The 20,147-nt window shown below is 38.5% G+C and overlaps 3 protein-coding genes across 7 annotated transcripts in view; all 3 read right to left on the reverse strand.

Moving 5' to 3' along the window:
- Positions 1-20,147, reverse strand: part of LOC105921727 (OX-2 membrane glycoprotein-like) — a 95,658-nt gene that overhangs the window by 68,239 nt on the left and 7,272 nt on the right. Inside the window, exon 4 of the mRNA XM_036127895.1 lies at positions 15,471-15,564. Within this exon, the coding sequence (XP_035983788.1) occupies positions 15,471-15,564 (94 nt within the window). The remainder of the gene's footprint in view (positions 1-15,470; positions 15,565-20,147) is intronic.
- Positions 1-20,147, reverse strand: part of LOC105921732 (OX-2 membrane glycoprotein) — a 74,875-nt gene that overhangs the window by 17,112 nt on the left and 37,616 nt on the right. Inside the window, exons 1-6 of one of the 5 annotated variants that reach the window (XM_036127900.1) lie at positions 9,647-9,767; positions 7,914-8,252; positions 7,510-7,812; positions 5,670-5,708; positions 5,505-5,598; positions 5,375-5,422 (exon numbers count right to left, since the gene is read on the reverse strand). In XM_036127900.1, the coding sequence (XP_035983793.1) occupies positions 5,375-5,422; positions 5,505-5,598; positions 5,670-5,708; positions 7,510-7,812; positions 7,914-8,252; positions 9,647-9,749 (926 nt within the window). In that variant the 5' untranslated portion in view covers positions 9,750-9,767. Of the gene's footprint in view, positions 1-537; positions 847-1,118; positions 1,259-3,216; positions 3,337-5,374; positions 5,423-5,504; positions 5,599-5,669; positions 5,709-7,509; positions 7,813-7,913; positions 8,253-9,646; positions 9,776-20,147 lie in introns of those variants that run through there. The other 4 variants (XM_036127904.1, XM_036127901.1, XM_036127902.1 and 1 more) reach the window with 4 other exon arrangements.
- On the reverse strand, positions 15,575-18,012 carry LOC105923032 (OX-2 membrane glycoprotein). The gene is made up of 4 exons (XM_036127909.1): positions 17,890-18,012; positions 16,162-16,500; positions 15,758-16,060; positions 15,575-15,684 (listed from the first exon to the last, which is right to left on the reverse strand). Exons 1-4 carry the CDS (start codon positions 17,990-17,992, stop codon positions 15,602-15,604), a joined length of 828 nt encoding a protein of 275 aa, XP_035983802.1. The 5' UTR covers positions 17,993-18,012; the 3' UTR covers positions 15,575-15,601.

The raw sequence follows: 20,147 nt of genomic DNA on the forward strand, positions 1-20,147 counted from the left end.
GTGAGGGGCAGTGCCCGCCGATTGTGATGTAATAATCAGGAGGTTTTTGAAATGGCTTGTTTTCCAGACACCAACAAACTGTTCACTTGTTGCCAGAAAATGGCTGGATGTTTTCTAGTGCCTGCACTGTTTCTGGAAGCCATAGAGACCAAAATTCAAGTACAAAAACATGCAGAAATTTAAGTTTGCATTATAGGTGCTCTTTAGAGACTTAGACAACTTTATTTGTCATTTTGTAGGCACAGAGTGCGTACAGAATGAAATTTCGTTTGCATACTTCTTGAAAATTTCAGTGAATTGCAGTAGATTTCAGAATAAAGTAAATGACGGGATAAAATTACAGGAAAAGTGCAACAGTGCAACACTAAAAAGTTACTTTATGTTGATCTATCACATAAAATCCCCGGTAAATAAACTGAAGTTTGAGAGTGAAATGTGACAAAATGTCTAGCAGTCCAACAGGGCTGAATACTTTCATAAGCGATGGTAGGGTAATGATTACTTTGCCATTCTGACATCTCTGAAAGAGTTTCTCACCATGATCAGACGTGTTTGAGGGTCCAGGAACGGTGAGCAGCAGCTCTCTGGGAGCAGCAGAGAGAACTGACACTGAACATCCAACCTGTGTGCTGCTGGAAGCTGACAGCAGAGCTGTGGTGGTGACGGTGACGGTGACGGTACCGTTGCTGTTGCTCACCCTGGTGGTGTTGTAGAGGGACAAGCTGAGGTTCTGCTGTGGAGCAGTCAGTGTTACAGTGGGAGCAGGTCGACCTGTGGCTGAACAGGACACAACTGACCCTGCAGGAGAGCTTGATCTTCTGACATTAAGGACGGGTCCATGCAGCTCTGGACAGAGAACAACCATCATGATCAGCATCTAGTTCTAGAAGTTAACCCAGTAATACAGTCTGGTTCTCACCATAAACCTTCAGGCAGGTTCTCCCTGTCAGAGCTCCATCAGGGAAGGTGTTGAACAAACAGAGATAACATCCTTCATCCTGCTCTGTAACATTCCTGATGACTATGGAGGTCTTCTGTAGTCCAGCTTCTATGAACTGAACTTTATCTTTAAAGTCAGGATTCACAGTTTGACCAAAATACTCGCTGTAGGAGCCGATGTTCCTCTCTTTGTTCCCCAAGAGCTTCTGCCAGGTGACCTGCTGGACATCTTTAGTTTCCAGGAGGAGACAGCTGAGAGGAGCATCTTCTCCCACTGCTGCTAATACGGTCTGCTGGGTTTGGATCAAAGCTGCTAGACCTGTATAAATGTGAAATCATAAGGCCATTATAAACAGAGACAGACAAAAATAATAATGATTACCTCTCGGCTCTTAATAGTCTGGATCATTGATACACACTGAATAAAAATAAACACTTGTTTTTGCTCCCATTTTTCATGAGCTGAACTCAAAACGTTTTCTATATACACAAAATAACCATTTCTCTCAAATATTGTTCACAAATCTATCTAAATCTATGAGAGTGAGCTCTTCTTCTTTGCATAGATAATCCATCGCACCTCATAGGTGTGGCATATCAAGATGCTGATTGCTGCATGATTAGTGCATCTCAGAGAATTTGGTATTACATCCAACCGGCTTCACAACTACAGACCACGTGGAACCACACCGACCCAGTACCTCCACATCCAACATCGTCTGAGACCATCCAGACATCCACCCAGACAACTGCTGAAACAATCGGTTGGCACACCAAAGGAGTTTCTGCATAAACTGTCGGAAACCGTCTCAGGGAAGCTCATCTGCATGCTGGCAGAGGGGTTATGGTATGGGGAGGCGCATGTCCTGGACAGCGAACTCAGGTGCATTCATTGACGGTATTTTGAATGCACAGAGATACCGTGACGACTATCACCTCATGTTGCAGCATTATAATGCACAGCCCCATGTTGCAAGGATCTGAACACAACTCCTGGAAGCTGAAAACATCCCAGTTGTTGTATGGCCGGCATGCTCACCGGACATGTCACCCACTGAGTATGTCTTGGATCCTCTGGATCGGCGTGTACGACAGCGTGTTCCAGTTCCTGCCAATATCCATCCAAGAGGAGTGGACCAACATTCAACAAGCCACAATCAACAACCCGATCAACTCCATGCAAAGGAGATGTGTTGCTCTGCGTGAGGCAAACGGTGGTCACACCAGAAACTGACAAAACACTTTACCTGCATCAACAGGCTGGAGATGGATTTTGGTCAAGCAAAATATGAAGCATAGAAATACATTTGCTTTTTTTTTTTTTTTCAAAACTGATAGCTGCCCAGCATAACTAAGCACAGATTTTAGGTAGAATTCTGCCTTATTGAAATTGTATATAATTTCTAATAACCAGAAAACCAATAGATTCAACAGCTGTGAACCTGGGTGCTGCTGATCCTCTGTAACTGTTGTCAAACAGGAAATCTGTGTTTAAAGAACAAAGGCCGTTGAACCATCTGGTTATACTTCCTTCTTTTCTGAAAGTCAATCAAATGAAGCAAAAGTCAAAATCTGAAATTTAGACACACTGAAACAACTATAACTTTAAAATCCATGAACCCCAGAGGATGATTGACCTAATAAGGTTCTGATTCTGGTTATAAATTCAAAACATGTGATAAAACTGGAGGCACACATGCAGGTTATTTTAAGATGACGCATACACACAGCTTCCTGTGTGACGCATCATGGAAAATTTGAATCAGCCAAGATATCAAGAAGAAAACTTTGGACCTCAACAAATCTTAGGGAACAGATTTCCAGATGATCTGAGTTTGAAGAAAGCTTAAGAAAGACCGTTTGTACCAAAGTATGATTAGAATTTATTTTTATATACAGGAAGTGATAATTCTCTTTTGGAAATCTAATAAAAAATAAAGCCAATATTAAACTGCACCACAAATGGCAGCCAATGTTGTCAATAATGTCTGGATTACTGTTTTTCTTTTTATAAAATCCTAGATTATGCGGTCTATCTTTGCTCGTAAGTGATCTTGTTATGGCTCAACAGTCATCCACTAAAGCCTCTTTTTCTTGTTTATAAGCAAGGAATAACAAACATCCTCACATAAAGAGCAAAATGAATATTAAATGATCAAGATAGCATCCAGGCATTGGGGTTCAAACTCTCATATCTACTTAAATAGTTTTTATATCGAATCCACCACCGCAGAAAATAAATCGCTGCTGTGGGAAACAACCCAGATCAGTTCTCACCTGTCTGAAGGACGGTGTCCACCAAAAGCCAGCTGATTATAACTGCGGGTCGCATCTCTCCAGTGCTTTAACACTCCGCCATACTTCCTTCTCTGCCTGAAGGTTTGGAGTTGTGCTCAAACCAGACACATGTGTCACTATGGTGTATTTTTATGCCATGAACTTGAACGCATAGGCACCAGTCTGAGCCCTCAATGAGACAGATTTTCCACGGAATCTAACACACGTGCTCAACTCTGAATATAACTCTTTTCCACCCACTGTCCTCGCACTCGGTTCCATCTCTGCTCGCACTCCACCTGCTCCTTGCCACGCTCAATACCAGCTGTACGCTCGCGACTACAAAAACTGTCCCCGCCACCAGCCAATCACAGACAGGACTTTTAAATCGAGTATCTCTTGCAAATACTGAGTTCGGATGGATTACATCAAAATGTTGCACCTTTTGGCAGAAATTCTGAACCCAATCTGAACCCAGATTGTAACTTTGAGTAAATTAATAACAGGGCAGCAAAACTGATAAATATTTAGATATTTCTGCATTTCCATTTGGAACTTGTTGGCTTTGCACCATGATCTCTGATAAGAGGAAGACAATGGATGGGCATCTAAAAACTTATATAAACTCACACGTTTTTAAATCTATCTGTATTGAATTATGAAAATAAATCCCAATCAATTCATCTTTTCTTACCACAGGTTTGTTTTTAGGACCTCTTCTGGGAAAGCTTTATAAACAGCGATAATGACCTTCAACCAAAAAAGTAGTTTTGTAGTCCATCAAATCTGAAGCTGCAGCATTTAGGATTCACTTTTCGACCACAGAGGCTATGATAAGCAAAACTCTTCTGTCCATCAGGAAGTTATTACTGCATATTAGGAAAGGAGGCCTGGTCTCTGGACACGGCCATAACAGTCTGCTGTGTGTGGATAATGGAAGAAAGAGCTTAAGAGTAAAATCTAATTTTTCTTAAATCTGTAAAGATCTGATAACTTGAATATTAAATGTGCTAAAAATCTATTAACTTTTGAGAAAATCACCAACACATCAAAAGCTGCCTGCCATTTTAGCTCACGCACTTACAGTAATGTCAATAATGCAGCTGTTTACCCGAGTAACACAGGATTAGTAGAAACCATACAAGATAATAATGATAAATATTAAAAATAATCTGCAGATTTTACTAAAGACAGAGCAGCAGGTCAATCGCCTTCACAGAGAATGTTTCACAACTGAACCTAAGAGTTTGACTGTTTGTTTAGCTTAATGATTGTATCAAGATAAATTACATTCATCACAAATAAATTACAAGTGTCTTTTGAGTACAAAGCTTTTTTAACAATTAGGTCTATATGTTGTATTAACATAATAAAATGCACATAAACAAAAAGGTATAGAGTGATTAAAGATCACAAGAAAAGTAATGACTTATTTTCTAGCTGTGACTAAAATTTACATTTATTTATGTAATTAACTGTAGTCTTCGTTATGAACTGGAATGATAAACAAAGGCTGATTTTCATCTACCCGTTTTTAGCCTCATAATTGAGGGGTTTTGGTAAGAAAATATAAATATTAGCGTGGCAATATTTAAAGAATCCATTTAGAAACAGAGAAACAGTGACACCCGGTGGTTATGATGATCATTTTTTAAAACCGATCCCGCAGTTATTACAAAACGTTTAAAAAAATACAATACCAAAAACTAAAAAATACAAAAATAAATGCTGAAAAAATATATTCATATACAAATACAATTTAAGTGTTCTATTATATTATGTCGATTTCTTGCGTATCAGTTTTTTATGAAGGTTTATGCCATCAGGTCCACAGCTTTCTATATCAGGTGTTGTTGGTGATCTTGGTGATTTGCTGGTTTGTCTGTTAATCAGGACAGATGTCGTTTCCTCAGTTTTCTGTTTAGGCATCTGCTGTTCTTCACTCCTTTAAAGAAAAATAAAGTTTGGCTTAGAAACGTTTATTAGAAATGAACCAAAGATAACAGAAAGTTTAAGTGTATTAAAGTGTTCATTATGTGAAGTGACTGTGATTTTAGGAATATTACAAGCAGATGAAAAAATTTTAACTTGTAGAAACATATACGGTGGAGAAGAATTTATCATCTGTGTCAATTCTAAATAAAAATAGGAGCCTTACTGAGGATTTCTGGTCTCTTCTTCAGGTTTTTCCTTCTTTTGGAGCTTGCTGTGTGACACATGCAGGATTTAAAAATGAGGACAAAACAAACCATCACTGATAAAACTACCAAGATGGCTGAGAGTCGTACCTGTTACGATGCCTTTTTATGTACCAGAAAATGGAGAATAAAGCCACAACAGAAGCTCCACTGAGTAACCCTAGAGCAACACCTACACGCCATCCTGTGGAGGAAGAGCAACAGGTTTTAGAAATGTGACTGAGTGAATAAAAATATATCTGAACGTTAACTGACCGAGCTCTCTGTGATCAGTTCCAGAGTCTTCATCCAAACCTGTCCAACAATTAAATACCAGAAACACACATTAACCATCTGTCTCAGCCTTTCACTTATTCACATTTTCGCACAATAAATCACTAACTTTTGTGTATTTCGTTGTGATTTGTTAGCAACAGACCAACTTAGTGTATCATTTTTAAAGGAGCAATAAACAAAGTTCAACCACTAGGTGGCTTGTCTACAGACAGTGTTGAGCACTGTCTGTAGACAAGCCACGCCTCTCTACCTCCACTCCAGCTGCAACCCAGCCCTCTCTTTCCCCTCCCCTTCTTATCTGTTGCTTCTCATGTGCCTGCTTGCAAAGGATAAATATGCAGCTAGACAGCATAACCTTTTGGAGGAACATGTCTAGCGAAGTAAGGAACTAATAACTTTATAATGTCTTTAGCTAGAGAATGTTTTGATCTGCTGGAGGTGCTCTCCGCCATCTTGTGCCAACGCTACATTGCTCTGGTGGAGGCACATTAAAGGCAGGGAGGGCCCTGAGTGGCAGCTGTTCACACAGACATACATGCACGCCGCCCCGGCTTTGTAAACAAGAGACTGGAGAACAACACAGAGAGATGGTGTGTGACGTCATACCATAGTCTAGTATCATAGTAACCTAAAAACTTTCCTTTAGTTCTTTACATCATTATTTTTTTTTAGATATTTCTATCTAAAATAATGATATTTCTCTTGCTTCTCCTTTAAATTATTTGAAATGTCTTACGAATTATTAAAAATTAGATTTTAGTGCTGCATGCATGTGTACTCCATGCATCTTTGAATACCACAGATTCTGTATTGGATTTAGGCCTGGGCTTTGACTAGGCCCTTTTAACACAGAGATATGCTAATCCTCTGTGAAGCTCTACCACAATCTCACGTGTTGTGCAGCCAAAACCTTCTAGGATTACCTTCCATCAAACTCTATCCTTGCTGTTAAAAGCATCCCCCATAGCATGATGCTGCCATCACCATGTGTTACCACTGTGTAACACGAACTGTATACTTTGCTTTTATGCCAAACTACTTCAATCTTGGCCTCATCTAACCACAGCATATTATTCCACGTGTTTGCTGTGTCCCTACAAGGCCTGTAGCAATCTGCAAAACAAGCATCTGGAACAACTTTTTATTTACCTTCTAAAATGACCAGATTTTTACTGTATTTTTATTACAGCCTGCAGATTGTATTTACAAACACTAGATGGCACTACTCACCTTAAATACCTAGACCTAAATAAAGAAGTCATGCAACATGAAGGTCAATCCAAACACCCTTATAGAGAGTAAGGACTCTTAAGCCAAAGCGGAAGTGTGTCAGCGGTCACGATGATAAGTGCTGTCCGAATAGTGCACTCAGTAAGGAAAGAGGTAGGAAAAATAGCCTGCATGCTCCCTAACGTAGCTAGTTTTGCCTTGGGACATTGCGACGACCCTTACCGGCGATTGTGATGTAATAATCGGGAGCTTTTTGAAATGACTTGTTTTCCAGACACAAACAAAACTTTACTTATTGCCAAAAATGGCTGGATGTTTTTTTCAGTGCCTGCACTGTTTCTGGAAGCCATAGAGACCAAAATGGAAGTACAAAAACATGCAAAAATTTAATTTTGCATAATAGGTCCTCTTTAACAGTAATGAGTTACTTTGTGTTGATCTATCACATAAAATCCCAGGTAAATAAACTGAAGATTGAGAGTGAACCTTGATTAAATGTGTAGCAGTCCAACGGAGCCAAATACTTTTGTAAGCGATGTTAGGTTAATAGTTACTTTGTCATTCTGACATCTCTGAACGAGTTTCTCACCATGCTCAGATGTGTGTGAGGGTCCAGGAACGGTGAGCAGCAGCTCTCTGGGAGCAGCAGAGAGAACTGACACTGAACATCCAACCTGTGTGCTGCTGGAAGCTGACAGCAGAGCTGTGGTGGTGACGGTGACGGTACCGTTGCTGTTGCTCACCCTGGTGGTGTTGTAGAGGGACAAGCTGAGGTTCTGCTGTGGAGCAGTCAGTGTTACAGTGGGAGCAGGTCGACCTGTGGCTGAACAGGACACAACTGACCCTGCAGGAGAGCTTGATGTGCTGACATCAAGGACGGGTCCATGCAGCTCTGGACAGAGAACAACCAGATAATATTAAACACCTGTTACCTCGGTATAAGGTAGTTAACATCACCTGGAGATGTTGTGGTGCTCCACAGCATGTCCTCACCAGAGAGTCTGAGGCAGGTCCTGCCTATCAGGGCTCCTAGAGGATAGGTGTTAAACAAACATCTATAGCAGCCTTCATCCTGCTCCGTCACCTTCCTGATCACCATGGAGCAGCTCTGCAGACCTTTATACTGAAAATCCATCTTTTCCTCCAGACCAGCACTCACCCTTGAACCAAATTTCTTGGTGTAGGTGGCCAGATTCATCTCTCCATCAGAGAGGACTTTCTGCCAGGTGACCTGAAGGACTTCTCTGTTTCCAGTGAGCTGACAGCTTAGAGAGGCTTGGTCTCCCACTGCTGCCCACACAGCCTCCTCTGTTTCTATCACAGCAAGCTGACCTGCATGAAGATCAGAATTAAGGCTCTAAATATCAATATCACAACATTCTGGCCAGAAAATGTAGACATTTAAAACTGTTATGGATTAATCTCCTCAAGACAAATGAAAAAATAAAACACAAATGTGACTGTGAAATAGATTTATATGTGGGAAAACATAAATTATTTCACAATTCTGCACTACTTTGCTGTGTTCTACAACATAAAATCCCCATGGGTCGAATTTAATTTTGTGGCTGTAAAGTAAAATGTACAGAAGTCAAAGTGGTGTTAGACGTCTGATGGACGTGCAGATCATGTCTACATTAATTCTGTCTATTCAAGACCCAACTGGACGTCTAATCATGACCCCGTCTTATACGTCAATACCACATTCAATGTTTGGATGTCAGACTGGCTATTCTGTGGAGTTCATAGACTTCCAAGACAGGTGAAGGTTTACAGTTTTATTTTCTAAGTGTAAATTTATTCCGAATATAAAAGATTTATTTATTTGAGATGGGACAGTGCACATTAATTAACATGAGTTCTAAAGTTCACATGTAAACATGCCAGAGTTAGCCATGGAGGCTAATTTTCATCAATAGTCTGAGGATTAAACATCATTTAACTATTTATTATTGAGGGTGTTATTTTTTCTTCCTCCTTTTTATCACTTCTTTTGTTAATTTCTTAAATTATTATAATTTACTATTCATTTTTTCCAAAAAACTCTTGTTTTTACATACAGGCTATACACACTCATGTACAGTAGGTGGCGCTATGTACCTGTAAAGTTGTTTGTGTTGCAGCAACATATTTCCACTTGTTTGTTTACGTAACGATATAACCGTCACTTCTCAGTAGAAAACACTTTGCAAACAAATAAAACAATTATGTCTCCAAGTCCTTTCTCTAAAACACAAAGTAAAGTCCACTTTTAAAGACGGCTGGTTGTCTGTAAATTTGTTACTTTCTGTTTTACCGCAAATTTAACTAAATTCACCGTGTTGAACAAACGCGGAAGTTTGAATTCTCCAGCTGGTCCTGTAAACATTTAAGACATTTTAGAGCTCTTTAACAGTTTTCATCGATTACATCTCCGTAACTTTGCGCATTTAACGCATTTGCGGATACTTATGTTCCTTCTTATTAATTTTTGTTGCACTATTATAAAGTATTTTATTATAAACTGACCGGAAATGGGTCCAATGTCCACGTGGGCTAGGATTCGAACCGGGGACGTACGGTCACGTCAAGAAATGAGGGTTATATGTACATTGGTCACGCGCATTACCCACGCAGCCACCTCGTTTATCACCAACAGCACCAACAACAAATGATTTAACTGGTAAATAAAATGAAATAAAATAAAAAGAGACAAAAAACAACTAGATGAATGAATAACTTCTCACCTGTGTGAAGGACGCTGCTGAAAAGAATAAAACTGAGAACAGCAACTTCCATTGTTGACTTCAAACTCCAGCTGCTCAATCCCAGACGTGCGTATGGCGTCATTACGTTCCCATGTATGGATAAAATCAGAATAAAAATGGCGTCAAGTTACATGGATGTGTTCTGCAATAAGAGTGTTAGTGGCTCCACAGACGGAGTCAAGAGTTAAACTTTACCTGCAGAGAAAGCATGAAGGCTAAATTTGGACTGAAAAAAGCACAAACACACACAATTTTTTTTCAAATACCAACTGTCTGGTTATTAAACAGATAAATAAAATAACCTCTTCTGTAAAAAAAAAAAAAATCCCCCCCCCCCCCCCCCCCCCCCCCGTATTTACAAACAATCCTCAGACTAAAAGTCGCTCCTAATGACATGATTTTAGGAAAAATCTTTGAATTTTACAACGGTAAGATAAACGTTATGCAAAAAGCATCTTAGGCTTTAAGAGAGCTCCTAAAGTGGAAAAAATGTTAGGAGTAGTGAGAAGGACTTTTAGCGAGCCTAAGTGTCTTAAGCAGAAAGATGGTGGAAACAGAGATAACTATCTGGCTGATCCACCCCCTAAACGTGGAGGAAATGCGGGCATAAACTTAATCGTATAAGTATTAATAAGATAAACCTTACAATTCTCATAGAGGGAAATGAATTATTTTCAGCGGCTGTAGCAACAATTTTATTTATCATTTATTTATTTAGGATAAATAGATATGAAAAATATTAATCCTGATAATCCTGAATTAAAAATTGCAAAAAAGGAACAAACAATATAGTACAGATGCATTTTATAGTATTTACAGAATGCTCTCAATAATAAGCATTTTTAATAAATGGAAAAAGTCGCAGAAAAATACATAAATAAATGCACACTCTAGACAAGATAAAACATATGAGAAAGCATTTTCTCTACTGTACATAACGTCAGTAGCCTAAATGTTCATATGAAGTTTGCTTGTGTGGTGCCATCTCTGGCTTTGGATTACTGCACAGAGCGCTTTACCTTCCAGGCTGGTGTGTAAAAGCACCAAGACAAGCAGAGAAAAAGATGCATTGATCTGTGCCTCAAAGTCCGCCTGTTTGCGCCGTGATCGAGGGATCCAATTTAACTTTCAACACTCCTTGGTTTCTTGTACATCTCATGTTGTTGTTTTTGCTAAAATACGACTTCTTTATAACAGCAAGCAATCACAATAAAATAACAAATATATCTTGTAGTAAGATGAACAGTATGGCAAGTAAACATAGCAAGAAATTCAAAATGACCATAACGAGCAGATTAAAACAAATGTTATCCTTACGAAACCTTGTAAGTTTAAAGTCAACCAGACAAAGATAGAATACCATGACAAAAAACAATATGCCCACTAATACAGGGACATTAAAAAAGTTATATACTATTGAAAAGTTTAGATCAGTCTATCAGTTTGCAGTAATTTCTTGCATAGAGAAGGCTGAACAGGAAAATATCACTTAACGAAATACTTTGCCATGTTTAATCCAGCATCTGAATTTTAGTTAAAGGCTCCTATAGGGACAGTGGTTGCACCAAAAGTTGGTTTCAGATTTCTATTTGTAAAGAGTTGGAAAGCCATCATTGTCCTTCCACTTCATTACTATGCACTGCATTGTGATGCCCTGACAAAAAAAACATCAAGAAACAACAAAGGGTTTGTGATTGTAATGTGACAAAGTGGGAAAAAGTTCAAGGGGTGTGAATACTTAGCATGGCGCCATAATTCAGCTCATTTATCTTCAGAACTGTAACCTTTAAACCATGTACAAGCTCATTTAAAGAAGTATGTGTTAATGTTTCTCTAAAAAGGAAGAGTAAAGACTTGACGGCTTAATAAATTAGTAATTTATGACGTTTAAAGCCGAATCTTCAAGTCATTTTCTATCTTTAATAAAGAATATTAAGGTAAACCTGGCTAGGTCAATAAACTGTACTATCTCACATTCCGTAGATATCCATGAAACTAATTTAAACATGGAGAAATTTCTCATGGTTTCGACCACAGATGGGATAAAAACCCAAACCAACTGATGCATGTTAAGGTTTTAGCTAAAGGGAAAGTTGCAGGTTTTAAATTTAAAAGTCTGCATTGTAACACAATGAAATCAAAGTTATGAAATAATTTTACATGCATGATATTGTTATTTTGTTCATAATGCACAGTTAATTAACCATCAACTCAGATTTCATTTCACTCACATTCTAAACCTTCATTTTCATTAAAACAACCTTTTTTTGCCACTGAAGGGGGTGTTTTAATGTGTTTTCTTGCTAGATGTTTGTCTCATTGATAAGCTGCATTCGTGAGGTTTTGATCCTTTAAGTAGATCTGTCAGATGACCTACACTGCCAAAAGAGAACTAAAAATAAGTAAAATTTTCTTGAAATTAATGTATTTGTTGTTGATTCGAGCAGGTAAATAAAATTATTTGCCAATGGAATTTGTATTTTTACCCCTAAAATAAGATCATTAGATATACTTCACTTGAAATAAGATGACGGAGATGAATTGTGCCTATTTAAAGTGCAAAAATCTTATTCCATTGGCAAATAATCTTATTTACCTGCTCAAATCAAGGAAAAATTATGTAATTTTAAGAAATCATTTCTTATTTTGAGTTCTATTTTTGCAGTGCAGATTGTTCATCCAAACCTGGTAAATGAAATGTAAACATTTTAAATCAAAAAGACAATAAGTCTATAAATGTGAGTGTTTGAAAGACTTCACCGTCATCAGTGTCATGAGTTGTTCTGACGAAACCGAACGCAACCACACACACACAGCTTCGTTTTAAGAGTTTTATTGCCGATGACTTGTGGAGGATGAGAAACAGAGAGTCTTTACCGGGATGGAGCAGGTGGATGGTGAATGCAGGAGCAGGCAGACGGGAGGAGGCTGGAGGACCGTGGGTGAGGCGAGGGAGGAGAGCAGCAGGGAGCAAAGCCTTTCATCAAATGAAGATGAGAGGATGAGAGACGGAAGGGAAGAGGAGACTGAGGTGAGCTTTTATAGTAGGGCTTGCAGGTGGATTGAGTCCAGGATGATTAGAGCACGACAGGTTGTGGTGTTTACTGGAGAGTGCAGATGGGGCTTTATGGGAGGAGGAAGGTGCTGGAAGATGTTCCGGGTGCAGCAGGCAAAAACTGCACCCTGACAATCAGATGCCTCTGTGAGCTCAGGAACGGTGCCCAGCAGCTCTCTGGGAGCAGACAGTAGCTCATGAGAGACACATTCCTGTCTATTAATAAAGCAGTATAGCTCTGGTTGAACGAATTGGAGACATAAAAAAACAGAAAGAAAAGTGTATTAAAAAGTTTCAATAAACTGTTTCGCTCAGAATTTCCTTTAAAAGACACGTGCAATGTGCTGGTGAAGATTCTCAGTCATCCAGGTCATGGTCATTCCAAAAAAAAAAAAAAGTAAAAAACAAAGCAACTGGACTTGTTTTTCGTAGTTCAAGACGTTTCGCTTCCTCTCCAGGAAGCGTTCTCAATTCAAAAACTCCAAATTACTCCAGACTTTTTGACTTGGGAAAGCTTCCTGGAGAGGAAGCAAAACGTCATGAACTATGAAAAACAAGTCCAGTTGCTTTGTTTTTTACTTTTTTTTGGAACTTTAAAAGACACATTTACAGTTTTGAGCAAAAGGTTTAAATTACCTCTCAGATATTGATAAATGTTTACCAGCTGACTTTATTGTAATCTTTTAATTTAAACAACAGTTTACTTTTCTTTTGAACATTGACTCATTTTCAGTCTGGTACTTGAACCCGACCATTACTGCAAACTCTGTAGCTCTAGAAATATAAGAAAGTGGAACAGTCGAGTACATTAACAAAGTTTCAAGCAAACACTTTCAATTCAGATTCTATAAGTTCATCAATATCCTGTAATGTCCTCTAAAACAAAACATTCCTAGTAATGAGATATTTTCTTGGGAAGAAAGATGATTACGGTGCAGAAATCTGTGGCCCTTCTCTTCCACTCAGTTTGATTCTCCAGAAAAGCTTTGGACTAATTAGTGTTTGCACTTTTAATGACGACACAGTGATTAGGGCTGATGGATGCTGATTATTTCCACCCTCCTTCTTTTTGTACAGTTTCATAAGCAGCTCCCAGTCCCCTGATTCTTGCTACAGTAGAAGGTTGGGTTCGGCTAAAGAAAATTAGTCCAGGATAAAACACTTTAAAACTAGTAATAATTTTGTTTTAATTTGTTCTTGGTGCTTAACTGTCTGAGTGCCAAAAGACCACAGATGCAAAATTAGTTGTGACAAACTGTAGTGTTTAAACAATGAAGATCCAGAAACAAGGCTATTAGCCGCGTCATGTTACCACACACCTTGTTGTGTTTGTGCCATAATCGGTCGTAGCACACCAGCACCGCTTGTGTGCATATTTTTATTAATGGTGCATATAGGACTTAAAAAGGGTTTCTAAAAAAAAGCACCACAGATAATGTTCATTTTGCTGTTTAACCAGAGTCTCTATAGCTGGGTGTGACATCGTTGCGCCTTCTGTCCAGTCGTTCACATCTAGTGAATCCTCCATCTAAGCCATTCAATCAGCTGCTGGGATGGTGATTTTCATCAGTTGTCCAAGATGTTATTGATTTCTAATTTAGGAAATTATCCTTTGAGATTTAAAAAAAAAAACCAATTAAAACCAGCATTGCGTTGAAATTATGAAAAACTATTTTCATCATGAAAAGATAAAAAAAAACATTAAAGAAACCCAACAATAATTTATTGTCCTTCAACCTTTGATTTCAGTTTTGACGGCTTCATCTCTTCCTCCACAGACTGGTGGGTTAGTTATTCCTGCTTTAACTTTTTCATTGATGCGTCGTCTGCACTCGTTTATTGTCACGGCTACCACTGGGCGTTCCTCCACTCTGAAAATAAGAGAGAACATCTTTATGTTAAACGGAGCAAAGTGAGATAAATCTGATTAAAACATCAGATCAGAAGAAGCTTTTGTGACAAGTTAATTATTTAAAATGTTCCAAACTTGAAGGGTAAATAAATCTGCAGAGCTTAAAATACAAAAAGACATGAGTAGTAAATGTAAATTAACCTTTAAAAACGGGTGAAAAAAAACAAGAGAAAGCAGAATTGATGTTAGTGTAAATGAGGAATAACAAAATAAAAAGGCTCTTACAGAGGTTTGTCCAGTGTATATTCAGACTCCTTGTGTGTGTCTCCACTCTCCAATGTCCCTAGAAGCTCATCCATGGCAGATAATTGCTGAGGGTCAAGGTCTTCATCAGATGTTCTGGGTTTCCTTTGATAGAAAATATTATAACCAATCTGTCTGAATGATTTGATAGAACTGACTTATTAAAATGACCTGAAATGACGTGTTGTGAATTAGTGCTAGAGAAATAAAATTGAACCAAATATATTTAAATCAGACCTTCTTGTCAAAGGGGAGTTTTCCTCTCCACTGTCGCCACATGCATGCTTGGTATGAGAATCTGCTGCATTGTCTGAGGGACTCTGCTTTTTTCCTTCAGGATCCATCAGGCATGAATCCAGCGATTTAGGGACTCCACCCAAACATCTGGGTTTCCTTAGAGAGAAAATAATTCAACCAATATGTCTGAATGATTTGATAGAACTGACTTTGTAAAATGCCTTGAAATAACTTGTTGTGAATTGGTGCTATATGAATAAAATATAATTTAAACAAATATATTTAAATCAGACAAACATTCATCCACTGACTGAAAGGTTGAGGTGATAAAACAATCCACTGTGTGGCAGAAGTACCTGTTCTCAGCCTTTTTTCTGAACAATACGGGGATGAAAACAGCAACAGCAGCAACACAGAGCATCACCACCAGTCCAGCGATTACCCAGAATTCTTTTAGGAAACAGGAACAAATGCTGATGTGATCAATTCAAAAGGATAAACATAAATACTGAAACCTGAACATGAACTTCCCAACAAAACTGTATTTTGAACCAGATTCTACATCCAGACCTGAAGAAAAACCTCAGAGATCAGAAAACACATAATCAGTCTATAAATGTGAGTCTCTGAAAGAGTTTCTCACCATGATCAGACGTGTGTGAGGGTCCAGGAACTGTGAGCAGCAGCTCTCTGGGAGCAGCAGAGAGAACTGACACTGAACATCCAACCTGTGTGCTGCTGGAAGCTGACAGCAGAGCTGTGGTGGTGACGGTGACGGTACCGTTGCTGTTGCTCACCCTGGTGGTGTTGTAGAGGGACAAGCTGAGGTTCTGCTGTGGAGCAGTCAGTGTTACAGTGGGAGCAGGTCGACCTGTGGCTGAACAGGACACAACTGACCCTGCAGGAGAGCTTGATCTGCTGACATCAAGGACGGGTCCATGCAGCTCTGGACAGAGAACAACCAGATAATATTAAACACCTGTTACCTCGGTATAAGGTAGTTAACATCACCTGGAGATGTTTTGGTGCTCCACAGCATGTCCTCACCAGAGAGTCTGAGGCAAGTCCTGCCTATCAGGGCTCCTAGAGGATAGGTGTTAAACAAACATCTATAGCAGCCTTCATCCTGCTCCGTCACCTTCCTGATCACCATGGAGCAGCTCTGCAGATCTTTGTACTGAAAATCCATCTCCTCCTCCAGACCAGGTCTCACTCTAGAACCAAATTTCTTGGTGTAGGTGGCGAGGTTCCTCTCTCCATCAGGGAGGACTTTCTGCCAGGTGATCTGGAGGACTTCTTTATCTTCAGTGAGCTGACAGCTTAGAGAGGCTTGGTCTCCCACTGCTGTCCACACAGTCTCCTCTGTTTCTATCACAGCCAGCTGACCTGCATGAAGCTCAGAATTAAGGCTCTAAATATTAATATCACAACATTCTGGCCAGAAAATTTAGACATTTAAAACTGTTGTGGATTAATCTCCTCAAGACAAATGAAAACATAAAACACAAATGTGACTGTGAAATAGATTTATATGTGGGAAAACATAAATTATTTCACAATTCTGCACTACTTTGCTGTGTTCTACAACATAAAATACCCATGGGTCGACTTTAATTTTATGGCTGTAATGAAGTAAAATGTACAGAAGTCAAAGTGGTGTTAGACGTCTGATGGACGTGCAGATCATGTCTACATTAATTCTGTCCATTCAAGACCAATTGGACGTCTAATCATGACCCGTCTTATACGTCAATACCACATTCAATGTTTGGATGTCAGACTGGCTATTCTGTGGAGTTCATAGACTTCCAAGACAGGTGAAGGTTTATTGTTTTATTGTCTAAGTGTAAATTTATTACGAATATAAAAGATTTATTTATTTGAGATGGGACAGTTAACACGAGTTCTGAAGTTCACATGTAAACATGCCAGAGTTAGCCATGGAGGCTAATTTTCATCAATAGTCTGAGGATTAAACATCATTTAACTATTTATTATTGAGGGTGTTATTTTTTCTTCCTCCTTTTTATCACTTCTTTTGTTTTCTGTTTTAATATTATCCAATGTATTAAATTATCATAATTTATTATTCATTTTTGCCAAAAAACGTTTGTTTTTACATACAGGCTATACACACTCATGTACAGTAGGTGGCGCTATGTACTTATAAAGTTGTTTGTGTTGCAGTAACATGTTTCCACATGTTTGTTTACGTAACAATGTAACCGTCACTTCTCAGTAGAAAACACTTTGCAAACCTATAAAATAATAATGTCTGCAAGTCCCTTCTCTAAAACAGAAAGTTAAGTCCACCTTAAAGACGGCTGGTTGTCAAAATGTGTTACTTTCTCTCTTACCGTGAATTTAACTAAATTCACCGTGTTGAACAAACGCGGAAGTTTGAATTCTCCACCTGATCCTGCAAATATTTAAGAGCTGTTCAACTATTTGTCACCAATTAAATCACTGTACCATTGCGCAATTAACGCATGCGCGGATACTTTTTATTTTTAATTTTTGTGGCGCTATTATAAAGTATTTATTATAAACTGACCGGAAATAGGTCCAATGTCCACGCGGGCTGGGATTCGAACCGGGAACGTACGGTCACGTCAAGGAATGAGGGTTTTATGTACATTGGTCGCGCGCGCTACCCACGCAACCGCCGCGTTTTCCACCCCCAGCACCAAAACAAATGATTTAACTGGTAAATAAGATTAAATAAAATTTAAAATTACAAAAAAACAACAACTAGATGAATGAATAACTGCTCACCTGTGTGAAGGACGCTGCTGAAAAGAATAAAACTGAGAACAGCAACTTCCATTGTTGACTGCAAACTCCAGCTGCTCAATCCCAGACGTGCGTATGGCGTCATTGCGTTCCCATGTATGGATAAAATCAGAATAAAAATGGCATCAAGTTACATGGATGTGTTCTGCACTAAGAGAGTTAGTGGCTCCACAGACGGAGTCAAGAGTTAAACTTTACCTGCAGAGAAAGCATGAAGGCTATGAAAAAAGAAAAAACACACACACACACAATAAATGAATAAATAAATATTTTTTTAATTAACACTTGTCTGATTTGTAGATAGATAACTATAATAAAATTAGACCTACTGTAAATTATAATTTTGCATTCCAGATTTCTATCCAATAATAAAAATGCTTTGTGCTGTTTTCTTTTTTTGTTTGTTTGTTTTTTTGCACAGAGGGGAGCTTGTTTCATTTAAAGGCCAGTTGCCGTATTTACAAAGAATCCTCAGACTAAAAGTAGCTCATAATGACGTGATTTTAGAAAAAATCTTTGAATTGTAAGCTTTTTCTTTGAATTTTACCGCGGTAAGATAAACGTTATTCACAAAGCATTTTAGGCTTTAAAAGAGCTCCTAAAGTGAAAAAATGTTAGGAGTAGTGAGGAGGACTTTTAGCGAGCCTAATTATCTTAAGCAGGAAGATGGTGGAAACAGACATAACTATCTTGGCTGATCCATCACCCTGTTAGCAGGCACACACCTGTTTGTAAAACGAATTAATTAATTTGTCATTTTTGTGATTAAATCTCAGTAATGGTTTAGAAATTAAGGTAAGTAACAAACCTGGAGCTTTATTGCAAAGCTTGACTTTAGCGAGAAACTGAAGGACTCCTTTTCCCAACACTGATGACAAAAACTGCTCTTTCTCACTAACTTAGCGCTGGATAAACATAATCCTTGGCCAAAACTGGCAGCAGCATCGATTTGCTTTTTGTAAACTTAAGGAAAATATAAAACATTGAAATAAAAAATGTCGGTTTGAACTTAAATGTTGCATACATCAAGTTATTCAGTTCAAAGTAAATAATAAAAAAATAAGTATCTACATGGATCCCTGATTATAACTTTTTAATTTTCTTTAAAGCCTGAATGGTGTCTACTGCTCTACTGTAATGTTGTTTTAAAATGTTTATAAATGAAAGATTAAAATTTACTTTTCTCTTTATATATGAGCAGAAAACCTGACAGGTTCAGGAAGTATAAAACAAGTTCTGATGAGTAGTTTGGACCCAGCCAAGGCCCTGAAATGCACATGCAGCCTTTAACATCGGCACTAAGACAGCTCTCTTTCTGGTTTTTGCAGCTGAATTTTGGTGTAAATGTGTTTGAGTCCCAGATATTAGAACAACACAATAATAAATCTGACCTATAGGTTATACAAGCATCTATCTAAGTCTGTGCTGTTAAGCAGCAGCATAGTGTTAACGGTTGTTCTCTGTGCGGAAGGTTTTATTTAGAAAAGAACAAGACCTATGTAGTGGATGGAGCTAGAACTCTTTGGCCAAAGAGCGCTAGTTTGGTTTAATCTGACCAAAGGACGTTCTTACAGGACACATCTTTTTCAAACTGTCCTTAGCATCTATTTACACCAATTATTATTATTTTTAGATGTACCTGTCTTTCAAGAGCAGCGCCTGGTCTGGGAGTTCACCACTGGGTGGCGCTAGAATTACATTTCTGATCAATTAAATATTTCCTTCCTTAACATGATCTTTTCCAGCTTCTGTGTAGCTCCCATTGCATGATCTGAAGTAGGATCCAAAATGTTTAACAGCCGCTGTAAGTTTTTTTTTATAGTTAAGAAGCGATTGCTTGTCAGCTTTTAAACGCCTCTAGTAAAACAAGGAATCAGATGTTGGAGTAGTTTCCTTGGTGGGTCAGAGGGTGGAAAGCCTCACCAACAGGTTAAATGATCTGGGGTTCATGTTCTGGTGGAGGTGATCCAGCGTTGATGCTTACCGTCATTGCCGTTGAGATTAAGGTAGTCTTTGAATCAGTCCTTGTTGTTATGCAATAAATCCAGCATTTTATTGCAGCACTTAATATGTTGGCTGAAAGTGTAGAGAGTAGAGGACAGGGTGATGTGAGCCTGTAACATGTGTAGGACATCACAGGCTGTTGCTGCATTGGGGGAGGGTGAAACATACACCGTTATCTTGATAACGTGTCTATATGTGGTAAATTATATGGCCTCATGCTAGTAGTTCAATGTCCT

This window comes from Fundulus heteroclitus, chromosome 24 (assembly GCF_011125445.2).
Source record: "Fundulus heteroclitus isolate FHET01 chromosome 24, MU-UCD_Fhet_4.1, whole genome shotgun sequence".
Classification (NCBI taxonomy): Eukaryota; Metazoa; Chordata; class Actinopteri; order Cyprinodontiformes; family Fundulidae; genus Fundulus; species Fundulus heteroclitus.